At 45.5% G+C, this 23,355-nt stretch overlaps 1 protein-coding gene across 1 annotated transcript; it reads right to left on the bottom strand.

Moving 5' to 3' along the window:
* Positions 1 to 275: 275 nt before the first annotated feature.
* Naxe (NAD(P)HX epimerase) lies at positions 276 to 23,081 on the bottom strand. Its single transcript, XM_070537662.1, has 4 exons — positions 22,742 to 23,081; positions 12,564 to 12,780; positions 11,490 to 11,748; positions 276 to 10,011 (listed from the first exon to the last, which is right to left on the bottom strand). The coding sequence occupies exons 1-4, from the start codon at positions 22,864 to 22,866 to the stop codon at positions 9,791 to 9,793; spliced, it is 822 nt and encodes a 273-aa protein (XP_070393763.1). The 5' UTR covers positions 22,867 to 23,081; the 3' UTR covers positions 276 to 9,790.
* Between the last annotated feature and the right edge of the window lie 274 nt (positions 23,082 to 23,355).

The raw sequence follows: 23,355 nt of genomic DNA, 5'->3' as shown, positions 1-23,355 counted from the left end.
TGCATTGTGTATCGTTTGGGATTTGGACATGCCAAGTTTTGTGCATGACCTTGCCAGCTAGGTATGGCAACTCCAAGTTGGTGAATTGGTAGGTTTGCATTGTAATGTTTCACATTGTAAATGCAGCAGTTTTGAATTTTAATTTAAGCCACTTTAATCAGAGGTTTACACATGTACTGTAATTTTATTGCTGAATCTTTATTTACAAACCGACCATATTTACTCGGATGTAATGAGGGACGACTTTCGAGCGACTTTTTTTTTTTGTGTGTGTTTGTGTTTGTGTAACGCGAGATGTTGGAAAAAGAAATGGTTTCATTATTCAAGGAAGCCAGTCCCCCTTCACTTATCATTGTTGCTGTCTGAGGAGGAGGCAAAGGTTTCCTTGGGCAGTATTGAGCAGTCGCTTTCAGAAATAGTTCCACATTCGCAAAATTTTGCGTGACTTGGCACCAAACGCGTTCGCAACAGTTTCCGGTGCTCTGCCAAGCTCGCTACGTTAGCACAGTGCCAAGACGCGCTGTCAGTCCTATGCTTCGAGGAGTTTGGTGCCAAGATGAGCCAAGTCTCTCGAAATTAATACTGTCTCTGAAAGTGATCACTCGAGAATAAAGTAGTCTTTCGTGCCGTCAAGCTTGTTTGAGATTGAGCACTTAAAAAAAAATATGCACAACCATGTCATGTGGGGGTGGTGGGGTGTCGAACCAGGCCACGATGAGGTCCGCAGAGCCCTTCCGATCGGCCTCCTGCTGGCCCTGCCATTCGCGAATTGTGGACTCGTTAGCGTTGAGCCGCCAATCTGCAGCTGAGTTTTCCTGCTCCTTGGCCATCAAAATTGCTAATCTCTCGAAGCTGGAGTCACACTGAAATTGCTGCGCCGCCATAATGTTGCGAATTTGCAGAATCAGTGTGAAAGGCACAGGGTACTGCAGCACAGTGAAAATGTAGTTGGATTGAACACAGAACAAGTTTTGACTCCAGTTAACTTGCCTGTGGATTGGATCCAGATCTACAGGTTGCTAACGTAGTGCTCAATGCGGGATTTAGAATGTTTTTTCTAAACTGGCCAATGTTGCTGTTATTCAAATGTAACGCGAGTGTCAACATAAAGCAAGAAAAAAACTTGTTACAATCGAGTAAATATTGTAATTACAGTGCTGTGTGGACTACTATTGTATAGACAAGCTAAAGAGTTTCTATCTGTAAATAAATGACTTTGGGTCTTTATAAAACAAGTGTGCGTTATTTGCAGCATTGAATGTAGACATCACGTTAAGTACAGTGAACTCCGTATCAACGAAACTCTGACAGAAATGCTGGATAAACGTAAGTGCCGCATAAATTGTACAATCGTACCATCAGCTCTGTATGGCTGCCCAAAGTCAGTGTTAACAAACTTGTGTTAAATGGAACACCTTTTTGTGAACTCTAATTAAACGTAACCTTAACCAAAACTATCGCCTACCTTATCTACGTGTGGAGCAGGAAAAGTCCGACAAACATGTGAAATGATGATGCTATAAACAGTGAAAAAAAAATTCAGTCTGGCTGGCATTTTAATGAACTTAAGCACATAAAGATGTCAAATTTACAGCTAAGTTTCCATCATGAGTGCTTCGCTATGGAAGTAATGATCCTGAGGAGAAGAGCACTACATACTACATAGAATCTTGCAGTGAGGCTCCTACTCCCACCAGGAAAGAGACCTTAGATAATGCCCTTGTTACCAGCTCTGAGGAAACTTGAAAATGAGTCTGCAGCACTCGCTTGAACGAGAGGACTGTGCAGAATTAGGAATCCTTTCATGCGTGAACACAACCTTACGCTAAAGAAGGTACAATATTAGCAGAGCACAGCAGTTTTTTTGTTCCCCACAGTAACATTAAAACATGCGGAGGCCTTTTGAATAAAACAGAGGCAACCCATCAGTAAGAAGCTAAAGGGTTGTTTTAGTAGAGACCAGCAATTTAAGTCCAAATAGGTAAAAGGAGGAAAAGCAGTCTTTCCACTTCACTGCCACGCTTCACACCTTCCACAAACTCATGACATGCACAAATTTTACTTCTCTAAAAAAGATTGCTTGCTCACACCTGCGAATGTTCACTTCAACAAATGCCGCACAAAATATTCTGTAGCTTACTGCACATTATATCTTGCGACTTGTGGCATTATACGTGAAACCATTGTTTTATAAAACCACAAGCATAAATTCAGGAAAGAAATTGAGCAGAAGCCATCTGGGGATGATTGTCAAAGCCAAGTTGAGCAGCGATAGCTCTTGGGTAGATCTGCTGAGATATGCTAATGGGGCACTTATAATTCAGTTATACTGGTTAATGCTGTGCGACATGTTGGTGCTGTGAAAAGAGGGGGAAGTCAGGAGATGGAAATTCAAGACGATGAGCAAAACGAGAAGGTGAAAGCAGGAGCCAACGCTTCGACAAGTGGACTCGTCTTCCTCAAGGCCTTGAATAAAAGTCTGCTTGTCAAAACGTTGGCTCCTGTTTTCACCTTGTTCTCGTTTTGCTCATCATGTTGGTGCTGTGGCATTTGGACATAGAACGCACTTGGCAGGCAGTCTGCAGCCTCACCATGCAATGGGACGAGTATGATATATGTATTCGTTTCCCCTGCACATACGATTATGCCGTCAGATATGCTGTGGCCAGCGTGTCGTGAAGAATTGTATGTCCTGCAAAGTGCTTTCCTTCGGATACTGCGTTCACGTGACAATGCTCCAGCATAGCGCCTTGTGTTTGACGGAGAAATGCTGTGTGTAGTGTACTGCGGAATGCCTGTTCTGCGGTCTTTTGCCACCCAAAGTAGGCTGCAGGTGGCCAATCCAGCACGTATGTATATGTTTATGTATATCCGCGACATGATGCTAATACCACCAGAACTGCTTGAACACTGGCAAGCAACAATGTTGCAAAATTATGCCTACAAGCACATACATGAAAAGTGCCAATCTGAGAGCTTTTATTCTTCCTTTTTGCCGCACATGTAAGCATAATGGAAGGAAGTGTAAAAATAATAAAAACGTCAGTCATCTCCAATTGCAATTGCAATCTCCAATTGCAATCTCCAATTATAATTCTGCCCAAGGTTTTTCTTTTTTTTTTTCGGTGCCATACATTGAGCAGTGCTAACACTTCTATTTGGCTGAGGGTTACATGAGGTGTCAAAGAAGTTTGGCATAGAGATGGAGAAGTCAGTCAAGGTAGCAGACATGTAAAAATATTAAAAGTGCAGCTACCAATGACACATCATTAAGGACACATTACAAGCTGAGAAGTGTGGAGAAAAACATATCCAGCAATCGCAGACACGCATGCAGACCATGCGGGAGAGAAGTTGCAACAGGTGTTTGGCAAAATGGTGGCTACTTCCTATATTGATACTAGCACTGTCAAGTCTGTGTATCCTTGCTTCAAAACAATGGAACTGGTACAACTTCGTGGTATAAGTGGACAGTGACATGCACATCCTGGCAACATTTAACACATTCACTGTATCATTAGTTGCTTGTAATCATAGGCGGACTAAGTAGTAGTAATTAGTCGATTCATTCAAACTTCGAAGTTTTAGTTTGAATGTCCAGCCAAGTTCATGTGGGTGCTACTTAAAGTTTAAGCCCAGGTTGGCATGAGTGATTGCCAAGTTACCATCATTTGTTTGTACAAGTCTGGCAGTTTTGTTTGTACTGTCTACCCATGCCTGCAGTTTGTTTGCACTGGATATCCTTACTGCACAGCAGCAAGTATGTAAATCTGTTACAATGTACATCTGTCCTGGCCTGCACTGCAAAAATCATCTTTGAGAAAAATTTTCATATTTGAAAAGGAAACTGAATCTAGTTGAAACTGGCTCAAAGAATGTTAAGGTGCCATGATTTGCACAGGAACTGGCACTTAAGAAAGGCGCTCCCGTGATGAGTGTGCTTTATAGATATTGCATCTACTGCAGGCCTATTGAAGACCAAATTTTAGAGAGCACTGACCATGCACAGCTGTTTGTTAATTTCTTACTGCCAGATTCTGACACCAGTTGAACTCTTCCGATAACTACACTTGAAGACAACAAAATCTGAAAAATGTTGGATCCAGCCTGATAAACACAAGAAAGCCACGCATTCAGACATTACGCCTGCATGTTCCTTGTGTTTGTTGTATGCCACCACCTGTTCATTGTACACCTGTGAGTAAAAGTATATGGACCGCAGATTCTCCTGAAAACATTGAATTTGAATTTCTTCGTAATTTGGATGCACAAACTAAAATTTACGAGTGCACTGGGATGTTTGCAATGCCAAGCTGGACTGCAGTCATGAATTTCAAGTCGCATTCATAGACAGAGAAGAAAATTGGCTTTATTGCAGGATCCCTGATCTGTGTACTTTTGCTCAGGGGAGTGCTTGCGAAATAGACCAACTCTAGTACAGATAACAGCATGTTTTAATTTTGACTCGGCCACTTAACTACAAGTGCCAGATGCATTACTGCACACTACAGATTGTAAAAGTGTTAATTCTGTGCATGGCTTTTGTGCTAACCACCCAGTGATAAACACAAGGAAAAGTGTTAAGAGTAGGCCTAGGTATGGGCATTGTCAGTGGCTGATTCAAATGGGATTATAATCTATACACACAGACCTCCAGTTATGACATCAATGATAATTTAACCAGACATACAAGCAGCAAGCATCGGGTTTTAAAATTTTGAAGCTCTTCCAAGTCAACACTGCATACTTATTGTGTGCAATCGAAATGACAAAATTCTATCTTGGCCCTACTAGCGTAGGCATGTTTGCTTCTCCTACTTGGCTTAGGTAAGCAACAGAGTGCTCAGCTGCATACTAAAACATGCACTGTGCTCAAGAACGCTTGGAAAATATGAAAACTGCTGTTGTTGCTCGAGGTTTCCTGGCTGTCGGCTGCAATGGTAAGCTCATCACTACTCCACACAGCAAGTGATGCCACTCTTACAGTGCTACAATAAAGGCACAGCAGCAAAGACTTTTCTTTTTCTCAAGATTGCTATACATTTCTACTGAATACAGCACCTATGCTATTGCATTTTTGAGCTGTAAGACTAAGCTGTCCTTCTGCGAGACAGCTGATGCATGTTTGTATTAGCACTGCTTTGCATAGCAAACTTTTCCAAATAGTTCTGCCTCCCTGCGTGTTTGCACAATAGTGTGTTGACCATATAGCTTCAGCAAGTGTCCACATATAAACGGAAATGGAACTTATCACTTCATTTGTAGCACGCATAAATATAGCCAGCACTCGTAACAGCCTAGAATTTTCTATATGGACATGCCTAGCTCAAGGCACTTACGCCCTGCTTTCTTCACTTTAGAATGTGGCATTTCTACAGCAATGTTTTAAGCCGTAGTTAAAATACTGCCACATCAAATCTTAGCACAGAAGGCTCGTGTAGCTCCAAGTAATTTATTAGCATAAACAATGTTTATTTATTTATTTATCTATTTATTTATTTGCACAAGTTTCTACATGGCATAAGCTACATGTTAAAGAATATTTTCATGTGTCTAAACCTGTTCAGAATTCTAGCAATTACCCAGACCTTGTGCTCCATGCATTTTAAGCAGCCTTTGAAGTAATCCCATTTTCACTGTGTTATACATTGCGCACTTGAATTGCTATTAGAGTGATGAGGACATTACCTAGAAGAGCACTCACTAAAGCATGAAAATGACAAGCCAATAATAGCATGTGACCTTATAACTGTGCCTAGGGCACCGAGAGCTCATGCAATTCCTTTAGAATGACGCTAAGCATTGCCATATCAGAGTTGAGCACATATGGCTTCCTATTTCAGTAGTGCTGCATACAACTATGCTGCAGGCATATGAAACCTTTTACAGCATTGAGCCTGTTAAGCTGTATTCATGCATCAAATGTAAGTGCGAAGTTATATGTCCTGCTCAGACTAGTATCCTAAAAGACATAGAAATGCAGTAAATCACAACAATGCTTAATTTCTATACTTATTTTAAGTAGATAAAAAAAATGCAACCTAATAACTGCAGGCTTTACAAAATGTGTCAATTGCAATAAAATCTGACTTACGTGACACACACTCTGTAAATGGCAAATTCAAAAACCACACTTCTAGAATCTATACTTACTGCAGATCTGTGCTGATGAGCATACTCTACTTTTGGAAGTTTCACACAGCCATTTGGCCTACGTTTTAGAGCAAAAAAATGGATTGTGCACATACAAAGCCTGTACACCTACTATGGAAATAGCTACAGTATACACCAAGCAGTCCACAGTGAGAAAATACTCTTCATTTTTCTCAGCACAAAGGTAAGGACAAGTGTCCTGGTGACAGTAATTACAGTGTGCACGCTTGTCTGCAAAAGCTAGGCATTGCACAGCCTTTGTCAAAAGTTTCAAGGACGCTGCGCCTGACTAGACTCTTGACTGGGCTGTACATTGGGGCTTGTGCAGGATCGTCATTAACACTCCACAAACTGCTTATCGCTCTCCCAAGCTTCTGATGTGCCACAGGAGTACAGCAACAGAACACGGCAACAAACCTTTATGCTCATAAAGTGGCTGTGAAACTTTCGATAAAAGTTGTACATTAAGATCTGTGTGCTAAGCACAGGCTTCATACATTTGTGCTTGAGCATGGCAGCCTGCCTGGTTGTCGAAATTTGGCAATGGTTACCAAGACAAGTGCATTGACCACACCAACTGTCCACTGAGAATATACATGACACTTTCCATAAAAAGGTGTGAATAAAATTAATGAAAAAAAAAAGTGCTCACCCACAAGTATACAGACTGAAGTTCCATGTGCATGCACATGCATGTGCTATGGGCCTTGCATCAAAATGAGGCACATATGCGATAGTAATATTTGGCATTCTAAATTGGGCTGCAACCACCTGACGTGCCTCGAGTAGCGAAGCTCTCACCGTGGCTTAATGTAAGCACTGATTAGTCTTTTGGGTTACACCACTTAGCATATCGGGTCTGATGTCTACCAACTTAGGCACCACAGCTTGCTTATCTGCATATTGGGCAACACAGAAAGCATTTACAATTTATGCAAAGTGATCAACATGCATCACATCACAAACAAACATGGGAGAGGTCAAGGCAAAGTTCATATTGTGGCACGTGTGAAACACAATGAAAAACAACTTTTTAGAAGAGCAGGAAATTTTAAATGCCTTCCCACATCTCACCTTTACAAACATTGTGTACAACAAGTGCCTATTCAGAGTGCAGCAACTGCTTTGAACTTTCAAATAATTTTTGTAACAAACATGCAGAAAAGGATACACACAATACAATCATTACACCAGTGCCATGCCTCTGTGGCCAGCCTGTAAGTTATTTATATGCTTGGCTTCAGGCTGAGCAAAATTACAGCTTGCCACTGGCACAAACAGTAACATGATTGCAGAGTAGTTTGCCTTGGGTATAAGATAAACCAATGTACAGTCATCTTCAAAGGTTCTTAAGTCAACCAAGGCATGACTGGCACTGACTCCAGATATTGCACTAAAGACCATATTGTGTGATGATTGCTGTAAAGCTTAGGAAGCCATTGTCTTCCACAACTTTTAAGTGCAGTGTCCCAAGAGCTTGATCACATGTCCCAACTGTAACCCTCATTGAATACTGTTGGCTGAAGAGGCTTACAGAGCACAGTACCCGTGAGAAAGCTGGATTTACACAAATCCTGTGCACACAGCCTGGCACTGAATATTGGGGTTTGCAGTAGTATGTGCCAACAATGCAGTTTCCCATTCATTTAGGACACCGCATGCCCAAACTTGGCACATCTTGAGCTTTTTCTTAAAACCCATGCCCCATAAACTTACAAGGCTGACTGTATAGTCACTGTTGCTAGTTTTTTGGTACTGCACACAAGAAGGGGCAAGACTGGGCTGTGTACAATAACCTCTGCATAACTTTTTTCCCTCTGAAGCCACAGACATTGACCTCGACAGCACTCCCCACTTTTGAGCTACAGAGCACTGGGCATGCAAATTAGAAACCTGTTGTAGAGCCCAGTGGCAGTTCTTGTCATTCGTAGCAGTGGCTGTGAAACTCTTGGTGAAAACTGTACATTTTGGCTCAGAAACATCCGAAAAAAATTGCTCATTACATTGAATAGCTCATATAACATGCCTTCAAAGTTCTCTCTCCTTCTTCTTTTTTTTTTTTTTTTTTCTCGTGCTAGCTTACGCCTAACTCTATGAAAGGACTTCAGTACAGAGAGTCTTGTTCACTGGCACCAAACACATGACTAAGACAGCAAAGTTCAGAGAAGCTGAAGAATGCGTGAAACTCAATCATTTACATGAGATTTAATCGTTCAATGATGGACCTTTCTAGGTGGCCCTTTCAATGGGAAGGATTATACAGCGCTAATGTTTAGTCTACCCTACCTGCTCTTTCTTGCACATAGTAGCACACAAGTACATACCAGCTCTCATCAACATTGCCAAATGACTTGCGGTACAGGTGTGTAACTGTTGAAACTCTGCTGGTCTTACGCAGAGTGCAGCTGGGCTCATTTGACACAGTGAATAAGCTCACTGCTAAAACTGCATCAGCTGCGCACAAGCTTTCTTTAGTAAGGCAAAACAATTATTTCAACAACTTTTCTCATTTACATGCGGACAACAAAGACTCTGCTGCTCCAAATTCAACAACTTGGATCGGCTACCTCCTTACTTGGTTACAAACAGACACACATCTCTACTTGTTGATAAATGAAACTGCCCAGGTACAACTTGACGCAGCGAATCTTTCTCAAAATGGCCATTGCTCAGAGCTCAATGGCACCAAAGGTTGAAACAGTAAGACAGTGCAATGTTGACAGTAAATAGCCTTTTCTAAACTTTGCACAGTCAGTATAGGCAACAACATGCACACTTAATACAGGAAGTCTGCAAAAAGTGATCATCAGCAAGGAAGAACAGTTGCCTGATGCTACTTGGCTGCAAATGTACACTGTGCTTGTGTTTTGCTTGCCTACAATATCAAACAACTACTCAAGCATGACTTTGCTTGCAGAGTAAAAAATGCACACTTAAGCAGTCACGTCACAAAAGCCATTTCTCAGTCATGTGGAAAGCCCTCTGTAGCACTCCTGGTGCCCTAAAGCCTTTGAGCATGACAGTGAGAGTTCTTATAACTTTCTACAGCACTCTGGCACTGAGAATGCAATAGTGGACCCACTACATGGCTTGAAATGAGCATAGCTAAGTGTAAAGCATAACTAAATGATTTCAGCTGAAAACATGGACCAGGACAAGAGGACACTCCAGCGACTCGCAACAAACCATTTACTGCACGCATTGATGCATGACATAGTTATGGGCTTGACAAGCTTTGTGCTCTCAGTGTGTTCTGCTGTGTTATGTTTCAATGCACTGTACAGATGTTCATCTGGTAGTCACCTCAGCATAGCACATTTCCTCTCTCGTTGTCCTTATCTATGTTTTCTGCCAAAGTCATCTTACGCTGTGCAACCAACCAGGTCAGACACAAACCATTCTCACATGTACAACATGCATCGAACCACACTGATGAATGTTATGACAGAAATTGCATGCATGGTCAGTTAATTCCAAGGGTTCAATACAAGTGTTACAGCTGAATGAGGAAGTGGTTACTGCAAGGAACCATTATGCAATGTTCAGCTCTTAAAACTTCTGAGCTCAAAGAGAAGAAATAATAATAATAGATGGAGCAAGGGTTGCCCAATTGCTGTTTCAGTGAGTGGCAGAGGCCTCACGAGGAGGCTGGCGGTGTGAGGAGGAGGCAACACTCGGTGCCTGGGTATGGTGGCAGGTTGAGCTCATACTTTGCGGCCAGTGCGGGTGGCACGAAGCGGCCTCCTAGCCAGTGCCATCGGCCTTTGAAGTTGCGGCTGCACAGTTTTGGTGCTGTCAAGGACACCAAGCACTCTGGCTGCAGGGCCTCTGTGTCGCCTCCATTCTCCACGTCCCAGCCTATATTCAAGAGAATACAGTCAATTATTAACATAATGAATCATGGCTATACTGAATACTACAATGAAGTGAATCTTAAACGGTTCTTACCTATATCACCATGTAAAGAATATATAGTTATTATGAATTGTGAATATTGGATATAACAGAGGTATTTGTGTGATTGATGCAAGTTTGTTATAGTGAGGATTGCCTGTAAATCTTATTACTGTCCTTGTTTGTTTGATCTTTTCTTCTCCTTTTTATTTTATTGCTGGTTATGTTCCAGATAGGGTGTGCAATGTTTAAATCGGGAACACAATCCGACAGATCTTTTTGCAAACTCTCAACGATTAATTGTCATTCACTCTGTCGCAGTATGATTTACACAACGGTGCTTACTGCGAATACACAGGCAAATTCAGTGTTTCTTAAAGGGGACACTCCAGCACTCTTTGAACACAGTAATAAAATGTTCGCAATCTGTAGATAACGCTGCCGTGAACCTTCCCACAAATATTATTCTGCAGCATGCAACAAGTAGCCCACAATCGAGCATAATGGATCGCTCAATCTCACCTGGTGCTTTCAAGGCCCCCCTCTATAACGTCCTGCCCATGACAGCGTAAACCAGTGCACTACAGCTCGTAGACACCAACCATTGGACAACTGTGCATGACTATGCAGGGTGTATCAGCAAACTTTAGCCAGAGTTTAACAATGTGTCGATGTAGTCTAAGACAAAGCGACCAATTGCATGTTGCTCACTTTTGTATGTAGTGTGTCATGCTATTTTTTTTATTAATTAGATAATTAGTCAATATTAATTAACCAACTTCTGAAGCAACGAAGCTAGGGAAAAAATTGCAATTAGAAAGTCGAAGAGCGGTTTGCAAAACGTTTCTGTCTAAAATAAACAGTTCCTGTCTTTCTATCTAGTGTTAGTGCTTTTCAGCTTATTACGGGTGCCTGAGAAATAATAAAAAAAAAACACCATGTGACATGCCCACTTGCGTGCTGTGATTGCACTGCTACCAAGCATTCTGCGCATAAACGAACATAGCATTTAGATGGGCGTGCTGCCGCTACGTCTGCTTATCGCTATCATGAACCACTGCGAGGGAGGCACATCGCCTTTATTAAGTTTTATTTTGTGATGGATACCAAAAGAGAATAGAATTGTGCTACCGGCACAGAATATGAGCGCAATCGAGGTGTACTCTGTATACATATCACAGAAATTGATTTACTGATTGACTGATATAGTATGCGCACCACTGCATTTGTTGTGTTACCTAAATAGGCAATGTGGGCTGAAGTGCCTGCATTTCTGGCACTTTATTATGATATATTGACCACCAGTAAAGCTGGGAGGTGTGGCACAGTGTCACATACTAAACTGATTAAGGATGACTTTCATAGAAGCACATGTAGTGTTGACTGCTAAATCATTTATAGCTCAAAACAGTGCACATGTGTCCAAGAGAACTGATGCTCACCTGAGGGAATATCAACGCTGACCACTGGGATCTTCACTTTCTTGATCTTCTCAAGCACATCTGCAAACTCTGGCCGCACAGGAGGCTTGAAGCTAAACCCAAACAGGGCATCCACAACTACATTGTAGGAGTCTGCAATGAGCTGCGAGTCTGGAAGGAAGGACAGGAATGGCACCTCCATCTCCTGGCACTGCTTGGTCAGGCTCTGGAACAGAGGCTTGTTGGACTGCTTTGGGTAGAACACTGATGGTTCATAACCCTGCATAAATCAAGAATGAAAGAAAGAAGAGGGTAGTTGATGCAAAACCTTTACCAAGGTTCAGAATAAGCCACGTTCATTTTATGTGCCCACATTTGCATACTACCATTTTTGTGGTTATTGTGAATTGTATGGTACCTAGGTGGTTTCACATGCAGCAACTTCATCACTGTTTTACTTGACTAGTGAACTTCGTAGAATGTTGTCTGACATAAGCATATCATAAAAGTCAAGGCACACATCAAGAATGTTACTGACAAATTTCGGTTTCCTTGGCATACCATAGTATCCCTGCCACCAGGCTGGGAGGCAATAGTATAGCAACATTAGACACTGCCATCCTAAATGAGCCACATAACTTTGATCTTCCATTTAACATCAGCTGCTTTAATTGAGCGATTAACCAATTGGTCGAACAACTAATCCATAAATGCATTTTAATGCTTCAGAGCTGCACATGGTTTCTGTGAGGCACCATGGAGTGAAGAACTCTGAAATGATTTGAATCAGTGGCTCCTTATGACACAGTAAATCTACAGTTAGCTTATGAGAGAGGCCACAATCGAGGTTCTACATTAAATCTGGCCACATGGTACCTTTAACATTCACTGGAATCTTACTTTGTGTGCATTTTTGTATGTTGCCTATCAGGATGCGTCTATGGCAACTGGAAATCAAGCGTTCATTTTTGGCCACAAAACACTGCGGCTTATCAGAACTAAACCAAGATTTTTTTCGAGGTCACTGTGGCAAAGAGAAGTGTTACTATCCATACGAAGCAGAAAAAAAAAAAAAACGAGAGAGAGGAAGCTCACAAAAAGCTTGAGGTGCCTGGCACAAACGAGCCCATCACCACCGTTGTTGCCAGGTCCACAGCAGACAAGCACGGTGGCGCCTTTGGTCATAGTCGCCTTAGGGTAGGACTTTGCGACTGCAGTGGCTACACTGAGGCCCGCCAGCTCCATGAGCTGGTCCAAACTGTATGCATACTCCGAGAAGAGCTCTTGGTCGATCTTGATGGCCTCCTCTTGGCTGCACATGAATATATATGTACGTACACATGTATCAGAGAACATGCTCGGATGCGCCACAATATGAACCACTTGTGAATCACGGGGCATCGTTTCATGAAAAACCAGATACAGTAGAACTCCTCCGAGAGTGCAGACATAGCAGCCGGGAAAGCGTATTACGCGCGTGTACAAAATGTGCCGTTGGTGTTAGTGGAACGCGGCGCATCAGCCACGTTATACTGTACATGTGTGCGTATGAGAAAGCCGTAGCTTTAGGAAAAGCTTGAAATAGCCACATCACTGCAGTACTTCAACATACACAAGCACTAGAGGGGATAACTGATTTATTGTGTTTCTATAGAATCGGGACCGTCAACGCAAATGGTTATATGTGTTTAGACAATGAATGAAAATGTGCGAGTAAACAGCTGTTAACTTGTGCCCCAAACATGCACAGGCGATACTAAAGCGGCATACGTTAACGTTGCGATTACTGCGATACTCCATATAAAGTTTGTTTAATCATTTTTAGCAAGAGTGATGGTTATGGCACATGAAAACCACACTGGCGTCGCAGGGCAAAGCAGAAGGCGATGACGAAGACTACGAAACAGCCGAGCACAGCAAAATGCCCCGCTAAAGCGTGCTTCCCCGCATCACGGGTATTGCTGCAGCGATGCCGAACGCAAAGGCGCACTCGTCAGTTTTGAGAGAAGCGAAGAGGCATTGCGTGGCGACTAGCCGAAAGAAAATCAGCTACGATCGCTTAATCGACAGGTGCTACCCTTCCCAGTTAAAACGCGAGAACGCCGCGCGCGCTACCGCAGAAGGCAGTGTCCGGGCGCGGCGCAACAACCACAGCCCGCGAGCTCTCTACCTGATGTAGTGCATCTTCTCCAAGTACTGGACAATGTTGGCGTCGGCGACGATGTGCGGCTCGGATCGGTCCACGCTGACGCTCTTGGGACGGCGCCGGAACGAGAAGCGCATCGGCTTCTTCTCGCTTTTCTCCATGGTCGCCGGTATAAACACAGCGAGCCAAGAACAGGACACGCGGTTTAAACCGTGGCCGTTGGACGGGAGGTATCGCTAAACTGGCGGCGCCGCAAACAGCGAGACTGTTCTTCCCACGCACGCACCCTCGGTCGTCGTCCGCCACGCCACACCCACGCACGCGCGCTCACAGTCGCCTGCACCGCGCGCCTTGCTCACGGTCACACGGCGGCGCGATTCGAGCGGCCACTACCGCGTCTCCCGGCCAACAACGTCGCCCACACGCCGGACGCTTCATTCTCCCTTCATCCAGCAGCCTGCGTCCTTTCAACGTTGGGGCGAGGGAGCCGGACGCGCAGGAACCGTCGATCTATCGTCTTCGTTTTCTGCGACTCCTTTTCGTCGTCGTCTCGCCTTGGGAGGAGGAGCAGCTGAGCGTGGTGTTGAAATTAGGCAGAAAGGGAGAGATATCGGGGGGGAAAAGAAAGGATGCTCTCAGGCTTCTCTACGATGCAGGAAGGTAAAAGGTGGGACGCGAAACAGTGGGCGGCTCGTAAAACCGAGCACGACCGCTGGCACAACTGCTGAGAAAACTGCCAGGAGGCGATGTTTCTCGGGAAGGACGGGAAACGGGGGGGAGAGGCTGAGGAAAAGAGAGAGGAGGAGGGGGAAATAAAGGTCCCGCTTTTCTGCGCGTGCTTCCCTTGCGAAACCTCGGCGGAGCAGTGCTCGTGGCGAGGAGTTCACGTACGCTCATTAATCTTCGAGAGCAACGCCGAAAAGAGAAACGAAGGGTTAGAGAACGTGACCGTCGAAAGGGAGTCGCGAGGGAGAAACTGCGGCGACAACCGCGAGCACGAAAGTTAAGCGAGCGCCTCGCAAAGTTAATTAGGTGAACAAGCGCTGTGGAGAGACGAAACCTTTATTTTTAACGAGCCCCCGTCGCCGCTGTTGTTTCAACATTCAGTAGAGCGACTACTGCGGAGGTTTGAGGGTGAATAGGGCGCTGAGATCTCTGGGCACTACAGTTTCGCAGACTATTTTCTGCCAATGGTTGCGGATGTAACGGCAACGGCACTCTTGTGGCACCCCGTCTTCCAGGTGAATTTTTTTCACGACGTATACATGGCTCACACGAATTCAGAAACAGTACCGCAAAGCAAGCGCTCCCCACGTGTGACGAAAATTAAGTAAACTAAACATAAAACTCGCCCGGTTCGAAGGGGCGAAGCCCCGAGCCACGCTAACCGTCGAATGAGATCCTAACGTTATGAGAGGGCCGCACAGTCAGCACGGACCCTCGGGGGCTGCACTTAAATTTCCATAGCTGCAGTGGAGATGAAAAAGCTGCGCACGTTAATTTTTTACTTTGAAGCAGCCCCCAATTGAAAATGAAGGTGCTGGAAATTCGAAACATCAACCGCGGTATAAGCTGTGCCCGGCCGCCAGGTGCCGTCGGTTCAAACTGCTCAGCGTTTCCCTACGCCAGCGCAAAAAAAAAAGAAGAAGAAGAGAGAGAGAGAGACGGTCACAGCATCTTCGTTTCACAAAGCGCAGGTCGTGCAGCAACTGTCACAACGATCCGTCGCACCACGGCGCCCCTGCCGTCTGCGTGCGCCCGAGTGGCGCCACGAAGCGTCGGCGGCTGGTTCAACCTGCGCGCACCCGGCGCTTGGCAATCGATCGCGCGCGCGGCCGCCACCGTTCTGGTGGTCCGCAGAAAAACGATGGTGCGGCGCCAGCCGGAATATCGGCACCGAATTCACCCCTTTTTCTCCCCGCGGAAACTGGACGTCGCAGAAACCTCTCCCTCAAGGGAAAACGGAAACGTCGCGCCGCCTTGCGGCAGAAGCTTGCGTCTCTGTCGGCGGGACTAAAGCGCTTCTGGTAACTGTGCCAGCGGCAGACGCGAGAGAACGGTCCCCAGGGAATCTGAAGCATATGCTAGGGGCTTGGTTTGCAGCCACCAATATACTTTTCTTTTTCTTCGTGCTTCCAAGATCTTTCGATCACACACCGTGATCCGAATTTAAGGAAGCGGAAATATATCTTACGTTAGGTTATAAATTCGCGGTAGGTTAGTTACGCACGAGATACCAAGAAAGCCGCCAGGGCAGCAGGAGAATTTAACTGCCTTTTCCTCTAAATATTTAAAACGCCACATGGCACCATATATACACCCTCATACAAAAAGAGAGGCCGAGAAGACGGATTGTGTGCCGAGGAGGAGATGGACATCGTGGAAGACTGGATTTCACTTTCAAAAACGTGCCGCTAAAAATAAATCGAAATTGGCATGCGGTGCGGAGCACGCCCCTAGAACGATCGTTAAGACCCGAAAATGAACCACCGAGTGGAGCGCCGGAGCGCATTTTCCGCGACGTTTCCGCGGCCGAAGGTGCGCCGCTGCATGCGCTTTCCCGACCGGCCCAGCTGCACTGCGGGCAAACGCGCGGTGCCGTCCCGGCGGCGCTTGACCCAAGGAGCAGCAAGTAGAAGGAGGCGAATATATAGGGGCCAAAGGCAAGCGGCAAGAAAACTGAGGAGGGATCGCGGGATCACGCCAGGATCCTAAATATATACGTGGGGAAGGAAGGAACCCTCTGCAGACTCTCCTGGTTTCTCTCTCTCTATCTCTCTTGGATGTCGGCAGCGGCGGGAGGATGGGGTGTCGGATCTGAGGGCCGCCGCGCAGTGGCGTAGCTAGGTCGTCTGGCACCCGGGGCCCTTAACTCTCCTGTCACCCCCCCCCCCCCCCTTGGGTGTAGTCGAGGAAGGCGGGGATATCGACAATTTTCGGGTGTCTTCAGACGTATATGACACCCCCCCCCTCCCCCCTACTGGCCCCGTGCACCCGGGGCCCACGGCCCCCCGGCCCCCCCTGTTGCTACGCCACTGCCGCCGCGCCACCTATGCGACAACGGCGGGGACAACGGACGAAATCGACGAGACCGCGAAGGCCATAAAAAGGAGCTAGTCTTCTCTATAACGGCTCGGATGCGGAGGCAGTGTTTTCGCGTGCGCGTGAGGGAGAGGGCAGGGTACAGCGTATAATACACCGCGCGCGTCGACCGGAGCGACGATAAGCCGGCTCGACACAGCGGTCGCGTGGGCGTCGTAAATTATTGTAAGTGAGCCCGGCGTAAGAGTCACATAGCTTTCGAAGTGTGTTTACGCGTCCACACACACACACACACACACACACACACACACACACACACACACACACACACACACACACACACACACACACACACACACACACACACGCACGCACGCACGCACGCACGCACGCACGCACACATACACTTGTGCGCGCGAGACTTGGAGATGAGTGAGCGAGTGATTACAAAGTTTTTTTGTCGCATCCGAGCCCTGCTGGCTCCCGATTACTCCGGAGTAAAAAAAAAAAAAAATCACTGAAGCATTTGGCGAGCCACTCGGCCCGGTATCTCTTCCTTTGCAGAAATTATTTGCGATGCATGGCGCACAGGGCGCGGGCGATTCCATTACGCGCGCACACACCACACAAGCGTGGCCTTTCGCTCGAACTAGCCGGCTCCAGACTGTTTCGCTCCTTCCATTCGGTACTTCCAAAAGGCCAGGGGTATTCTACAAGGGGTTCGTTATTTATTAGTGGTTCCTTGGCGCTGCGTGTTTGTGTACCCAGCAATTTTCGCTCCACAATAACCGAGCGGTGTCACAAAGGACCGCCTCCGCACAAGCGTGGGCATGAAGAGGCCAGCCATGCATGGCTCCAAGTTCCGTGCATGACTTCTTAACGGAGACCACGGCCAACGATTTTATGTTTACTACGGCAATACTATACTGCGGGTGCCGGTGACGCGTAGTTTAGCAACACTCGCGCGCTGCAGGAAAGGAAGAGAGGGAGAGAGATCTATTGAGAAGAGCGGCTTGCGGGGCTACGTTCGCACTCACCAGAAGAAGGGTAGATAAAGGTTCTAGAAGGCTGGGAAGAATGTACAAAAACCTGTTATCTCGAATCAGCTCTTGATGCACTGAAATTCGGTTTTCTCGCATTTCGTGTCCCCCCCCCCCCTTTTTTTTTTCTTTAAAGCTATAGCTGTCGACTCCCATAATTACGGCACGAAGCTTCAGTTCCTCAAGAGCGCCACGAAGAATTATTTGTCGTTTTCTTTGACTGTTGAGGCTCCGCAGCGGAATTACTGCAGGTCGACAGCTAGCCAATAAAGAAATAAATACGAGGCAAACATTTTCTGTCAACACTTCTTCAGGAAGATGGGCACGTTTCTGTTGAGCTAGGGCGAAACTCCTCAACGCGATTTCATTACATATACAGTATACAGGGTGTCCCAGCTAACTTTAGCCAGAGTTAAAAAATATGTGAATGCCACATAGCTGGACAGAACTAAGGTAATGTTGTTTGCCGTCACTTGGTAATACTCAGATTATTATTATTATTATTATTTGCATTTCGCCTTATTACATAATTAGTATTAATCGATTAATCAACTTCTCAAATATTATAATTAGATGAAAAGTTTCAATTAGAAAATTGTAGAGCAACATGACAAAATTTCCGGCACAGATTTCTTCTGCTCAATACGTGCTGAAAACGACACGAACGACACAGAAAAGATACACGGTCGTCCGCGTCGTTTCGCGCTGTGAATAGCTTTCAGTATGGATTACCAACATGCCCAATGTACCATCTTTTTGATCAAAACGTGCTACATAAAAGTGTTTTTCCGAAGGTGAAATAAGCCCGCGAATACACGCAAAGCGCCTCGAGCGGCCAGTCGCGCGGCAATTTTGCATGTATTCGCGGGCTTCTTTCACGCTCGGAAAGGCGCCTTTATGTAGCATGTCAGTCCTTCAAAGTACAGTGTATTCAAAGCTTTGGTGTCGTAACGAGTGCGGGCCCGTCCTTATGTTTAGATAAGTTCCGTCTTTTTTTTTTCTTTTAGAAAACAATGCAGTTCATCTTTACCAATACAAAATAAACTAGGCCCTAGCACGCAGACGTCGTCGATACCCATGACGTCACGGCGAACTGGCGCGGGAACTTCAAGGTGGAGTCGCCACCCGCATTTCGTTCTTCCGCCTTTTCTGACTTATCAATCCTTCTCTCAAGGTAAGACTGGCTTCTGACATTATAAAAGGGTAATTTACTAATACATATCACATAATTTTTTTCAGTGTCTAAGTTTGCTTTGGTTTCCCTTTAGTGATGGCGCACGCCCACTGCGAGATTAATCGGCCAAGCATGACGGAATTATAAAAGAAGTTTAGTTCTTACTACATAGGTTTGCGTTTTGCTACATGAAATATATTTTACAACGTACACTTAGTGCGCAGCTATTAGGCGCCTTTTCATGCGTTGAGCGTCGGCGTGCCTCGTCCTCCCTCTGCGTAACCGGGCGAACGGGCACACCGAACGATGAAAAAGCAAATGCGGAGCGCAGCCGCGAATGAAAGACGGCGAGAGGTTGAAAGCGGAGGAGGAGGGTGCAGCGGAAACATCAGGAGGAAAGCGGAGGAAGCAACCTTGGAGCACCACTAGATGGTGCTCACATTCGCGCATCCGTAAGGCCCCTTGAACTTCGTAAAGTAGCGACACTCTCCACTTCCGCCTTCACTCTTCGTTTCTCCTCTCTTTCACGCTCCCTTCTCGACCGTGGCGCCGCCTATACTGCTCGAGCGTAGCAACGGCGCCAACATGCGCTCCTCGCCACTCCGTAGACGCTTCTCGAGCAAAAATGGCACTGATGCATGGCGCGAGGGCCCACGTGATGCTATTAGGCCAATAGCCACACGGCGTCGGCCTCCGCCAGAGCGCGCGAGGTGGCGGCATTCTTCAAAGCGTGCCTCTACTTTACGAAGTTTAAGGGGCTTTAAGCAACAGCGACACCGGCCGTGCGGGGGAAAGAAAAAAAACAGAAAGCTCGCCTTCGCGCATAGCGTTCGCCGCAAGCGTTTCCCGGTAATGCTTCCCGCAGTAACATTACGGTTGAAGTCGCGGCTCTGCCATTCAGTGATGCCTCAACATATGGTGAAATGGCAACAGGTATAGAGCTGCGCTCAAATTTCGCATTGGGGAATATCGTAATGGTCGGTGAATTTTTTAAGCGACAGATCAAAGCAGAGAGCGACAACATGATGTACTAAGAATATAGGAAGAATATCACTTTGAAACAAATAGAAATTCAACAGCTGAGCAAGCATGCCATTTGACAGTGTCAGAGAGGAATCTCCCAGATAGAATATCGCAAATTTAAAGAAAATGACAAATCCATGTTCTCTAAACAGTATTTCTAAAATATATTGCCTTAAAGATGAGAAACGGCGACAGCATACAAAAAAAAAAAACAGTTGTGCAGAAATCATCAACGGTGTTTGTCAATGCAAGCGAATAGCCTAATGCTTTAAGAACGCTATTCGCTCTATTAAATGAATAATTCTCGCCCTCGAAATGGGTTCTCACAGCCCAGGGTGGCAGCGAACCGTCACCACTGCAGACAATTAAATTTTGGGATCTTACGTGCCAAAACCAGGATATGATTATGAGGCACACCGTAGTGGTGGTCTCCGGATTAATTTTGACCACGTGTGGTTATTTAACCTGCACCCAATGCAGGGTGCACGAGTGTTTTTGCATTTCACTCCCATCGAAATGCGGCCACCGCGGCTGGGATTAGATCCTGCGCCCTCGGGCTTTCGCAACCCAACGCCAAAGCCACTATGCAACCACGGCGGATCTGCATACAATGGATGTACTCAAACAAACGCAGCACACAATTTTCTGTATTCCCCACAAAACACACAGGAGCCTTCCTTGTACTGGTAGCACGAGTCCGCTCTTATGGCTTGGTGGTGGCCAGTGTACTTCTGCCAAATGCGGGTATGGGTGGATGGGGTTCATACGCGACTAAATATTTGTTGCACTGCTGGCAACATTCTACATCAAATTTCACTTCATTTATTACACCTTGAAGCAAAAGATGCGACCATAACCTTATAGACACAATATCGGAAATTACAAGATCATGAAAATTTGGACTTGTTGGTCTATGATCATTGAGTTTCGATGATCATGATTGCGCTGTGTGTGTCGTCTAGTCCTTTTTTTTTTGTGGTCCTTCACTCTGTGCTATAAAGCGCGATAAACAGAAATTACAGTAAATTAAAAAATATATATAGACGTCCATAGCGCCCAAGCGCAGCCCGTAGCCCACTGTATCACGCTGTTGTTCACGGGACACTTCGAGATGACCACAAACGCTACCCGCCGCGGTGACTCAGCATTTTGCTGCTGAACACGAGGTCGCTCGTTCGAGTCGCGGAGGCCGTTATTACTTGCTGTACTGTTTTAGTCTGCGTCCGCCATCTGCAGAGGCTCTGCGACGCCACCACAGCCGGTGACGGCAGGTGAGTGACGCCAGCAACAGAGTGTGCTGTCATTGGTCGTGGAACACTAATAACGTTACCTAACGTGACGACTAGGGTTACTGTATAGGCTCCCTTAGTAACGACGGCGTAAGCACCTGCTGCGACACAGTTTCCTTTATCATTTCGCAGTCCTGACACACAAATATTTCACCTATAGGGACTGGACGGAAAGTGCTAAGGCAATCGCAAAAAGCAATTTTATTGCTTCAAACACCAGTCAATCAGCTGAGTGCACCTTTTCAAACAATGTACCTCTGAGAATTTCAGATTAAGATTGGATTGGCGCGGAAGAGGAGTGTGTGCAGTCTCCACTTTGCTTGCCTTTCATTGACACATGGTCACAAGCCTGTCGACAGATGCAAGGCATGCACGTTCTCATATGCCTCAATTTCGTTTGTGTTACAGCGTGGTTTGTGCCAGTATGTTCTGACAAGGTCGGATACATATCTGTAGCAAAAATATACCGCAAAGCTGAACTTTGGGACAACCGAAGTGTGGTGGGAACAACTCGGCTACGTATGCTATGCCAGTGCCTCCTCAAAAAAAGAAAAGTATTAAAAATAAAAAAAAAAGTATCGCCATAAGCAGTCCTATCAACATACAATTCTAGTAAACAGACCTTTACATGATCTGTGGCAGAAGCACTGTCATTACTAAAGCCTCGCTGCCTCGATAGCGACTGAGTATGCACTTATATCGGCGTTCGTACGTGTACATGTGCACATTATACATACATATATACACACATATATGAGCATTAGCTTCACTGCTTTCACGCTTACATGTGAGCAACGTCAGCGCTACAATAAAACTTCTAGTGGGCGTGTAGTAGGATGGGGGGGGGGGGGGTGCAAGCCCTAAGAATTTGCTTTACTGTACTACTTGCGCTACTTGCAGCGTTTGTCCTGTGTTCTCATGCTTGATCGTGACGGTGTTCGTGCGCGCCATGTAAGCATATGTCAAACCAACTAGCCTGTCAGCATATTTTACTAGCTGCATTACAGGTTTTACATGAATACAAAGTAAGAAAGGACACACGCTAACTTGCCAAGGCTCACTTGTAGGACGACAAATATTTTTAGTGCACATCAGTCATGCACTGAAGCATGACTAAAAAAAAGCAAAATATTGCAACGCGTATCTACTACACTGAATTTTTTTTCATCTGCTATGCATCTGCACGCACAAATAATCCTGCTGCATTTACAACATACCTTATGCGTGGTGTCATGACTGAAGAGAATATGCAAATACGTGTGCAGTGGCTTCTATATAGCGCCACATTATCACCAACTATCCCAACGCGCGTACACTTTTCAAATGACAAAGACGAGGTAAACAACGTCGAGTTGTAACTTACACATCACAATACGCAAAAGGTTACAAAAATAGTTCACTGACAGCGGCTAGTTTGCGTTAACGGCCCCTGCGATTGTCTAGGTAAAATTGCTCGTAAAAACAAACTTGTGCGTGCAGTGCTTGGGCACAATTTTTCGAGCTGTCATTTATCGCATGCCAAGTTCATCAACAAATCAAAACATATTAGACCTATTTACCTTAGAAACTTCACTTTCGTGCTCATCTTTCGAGCGACGTTCGAGCTTACAGCAAACCGGCAGGAATGTTTCCCGAGTTGGAAAGAGGCTACAAGCTGCACTGTTTTGAAGATGCTCATGCACATTTAGCAGCTTGCTGCCTTGCCGTTTCCAGATTGGACAGTCAACTCAATGACTATCTCGGACTATCACTTTAGCTGGTGGCTAAAATTTACGGACGCACAAGTATTAAACACGTTTAACCATTAGTTTTAACTAAACACGCACGCCCAAATGAGAAAAAATTCCGGCAGCAAACCGAGCGATTGCAGCGACATTACCCTTTGCTGAAAGCACGACCGGCTTTTTAATAAAACCGGTCGTGGCTGAAAGCATGTGTGATAATACAAAGCGTTATGTGCGATAGTTCAAAATTACTAATAGTTCTTTACTTAGAACATGCTGAAATGAAAAAAAAATATACATATTTATTTGAGCGTTTTTTTACACGCCTGCGTCTTTTCTCTTGGGCCGGCGTTGGGCGTACCCGGTGAACGCAACGGGTACGTTGCGTTCACCCAAATAGCCAACTTATTACTGATTTGGCTTGGCTCCCGTTGGATTTTTAAAAGGCG

Source organism: Dermacentor albipictus, chromosome 4, assembly GCF_038994185.2.
Source record: "Dermacentor albipictus isolate Rhodes 1998 colony chromosome 4, USDA_Dalb.pri_finalv2, whole genome shotgun sequence".
Taxonomy (NCBI): Eukaryota; Metazoa; Arthropoda; class Arachnida; order Ixodida; family Ixodidae; genus Dermacentor; species Dermacentor albipictus.
The sequence above is the reverse complement of the archived record's forward strand: the minus strand, read 5'-3'. Positions and strand labels throughout refer to the sequence as shown.

Coding starts and splice junctions, on each gene's coding strand:
- Naxe (XM_070537662.1), bottom strand. CDS start 22,866: ATGTGCATGAGCATCTTCAAAACAGTGCAGCTTGTAGCCTCTTTCCAA. Junction 12,781..22,741: donor ACGAAAGTGAAGTTTCTAAG/GTAAATAGGTCT, acceptor ATTCATGTGCAG/CCAAGAGGAGGCCATCAAGA. Junction 11,749..12,563: donor CCAGGCACCTCAAGCTTTTT/GTGAGCTTCCTC, acceptor TGATTTATGCAG/GGTTATGAACCATCAGTGTT.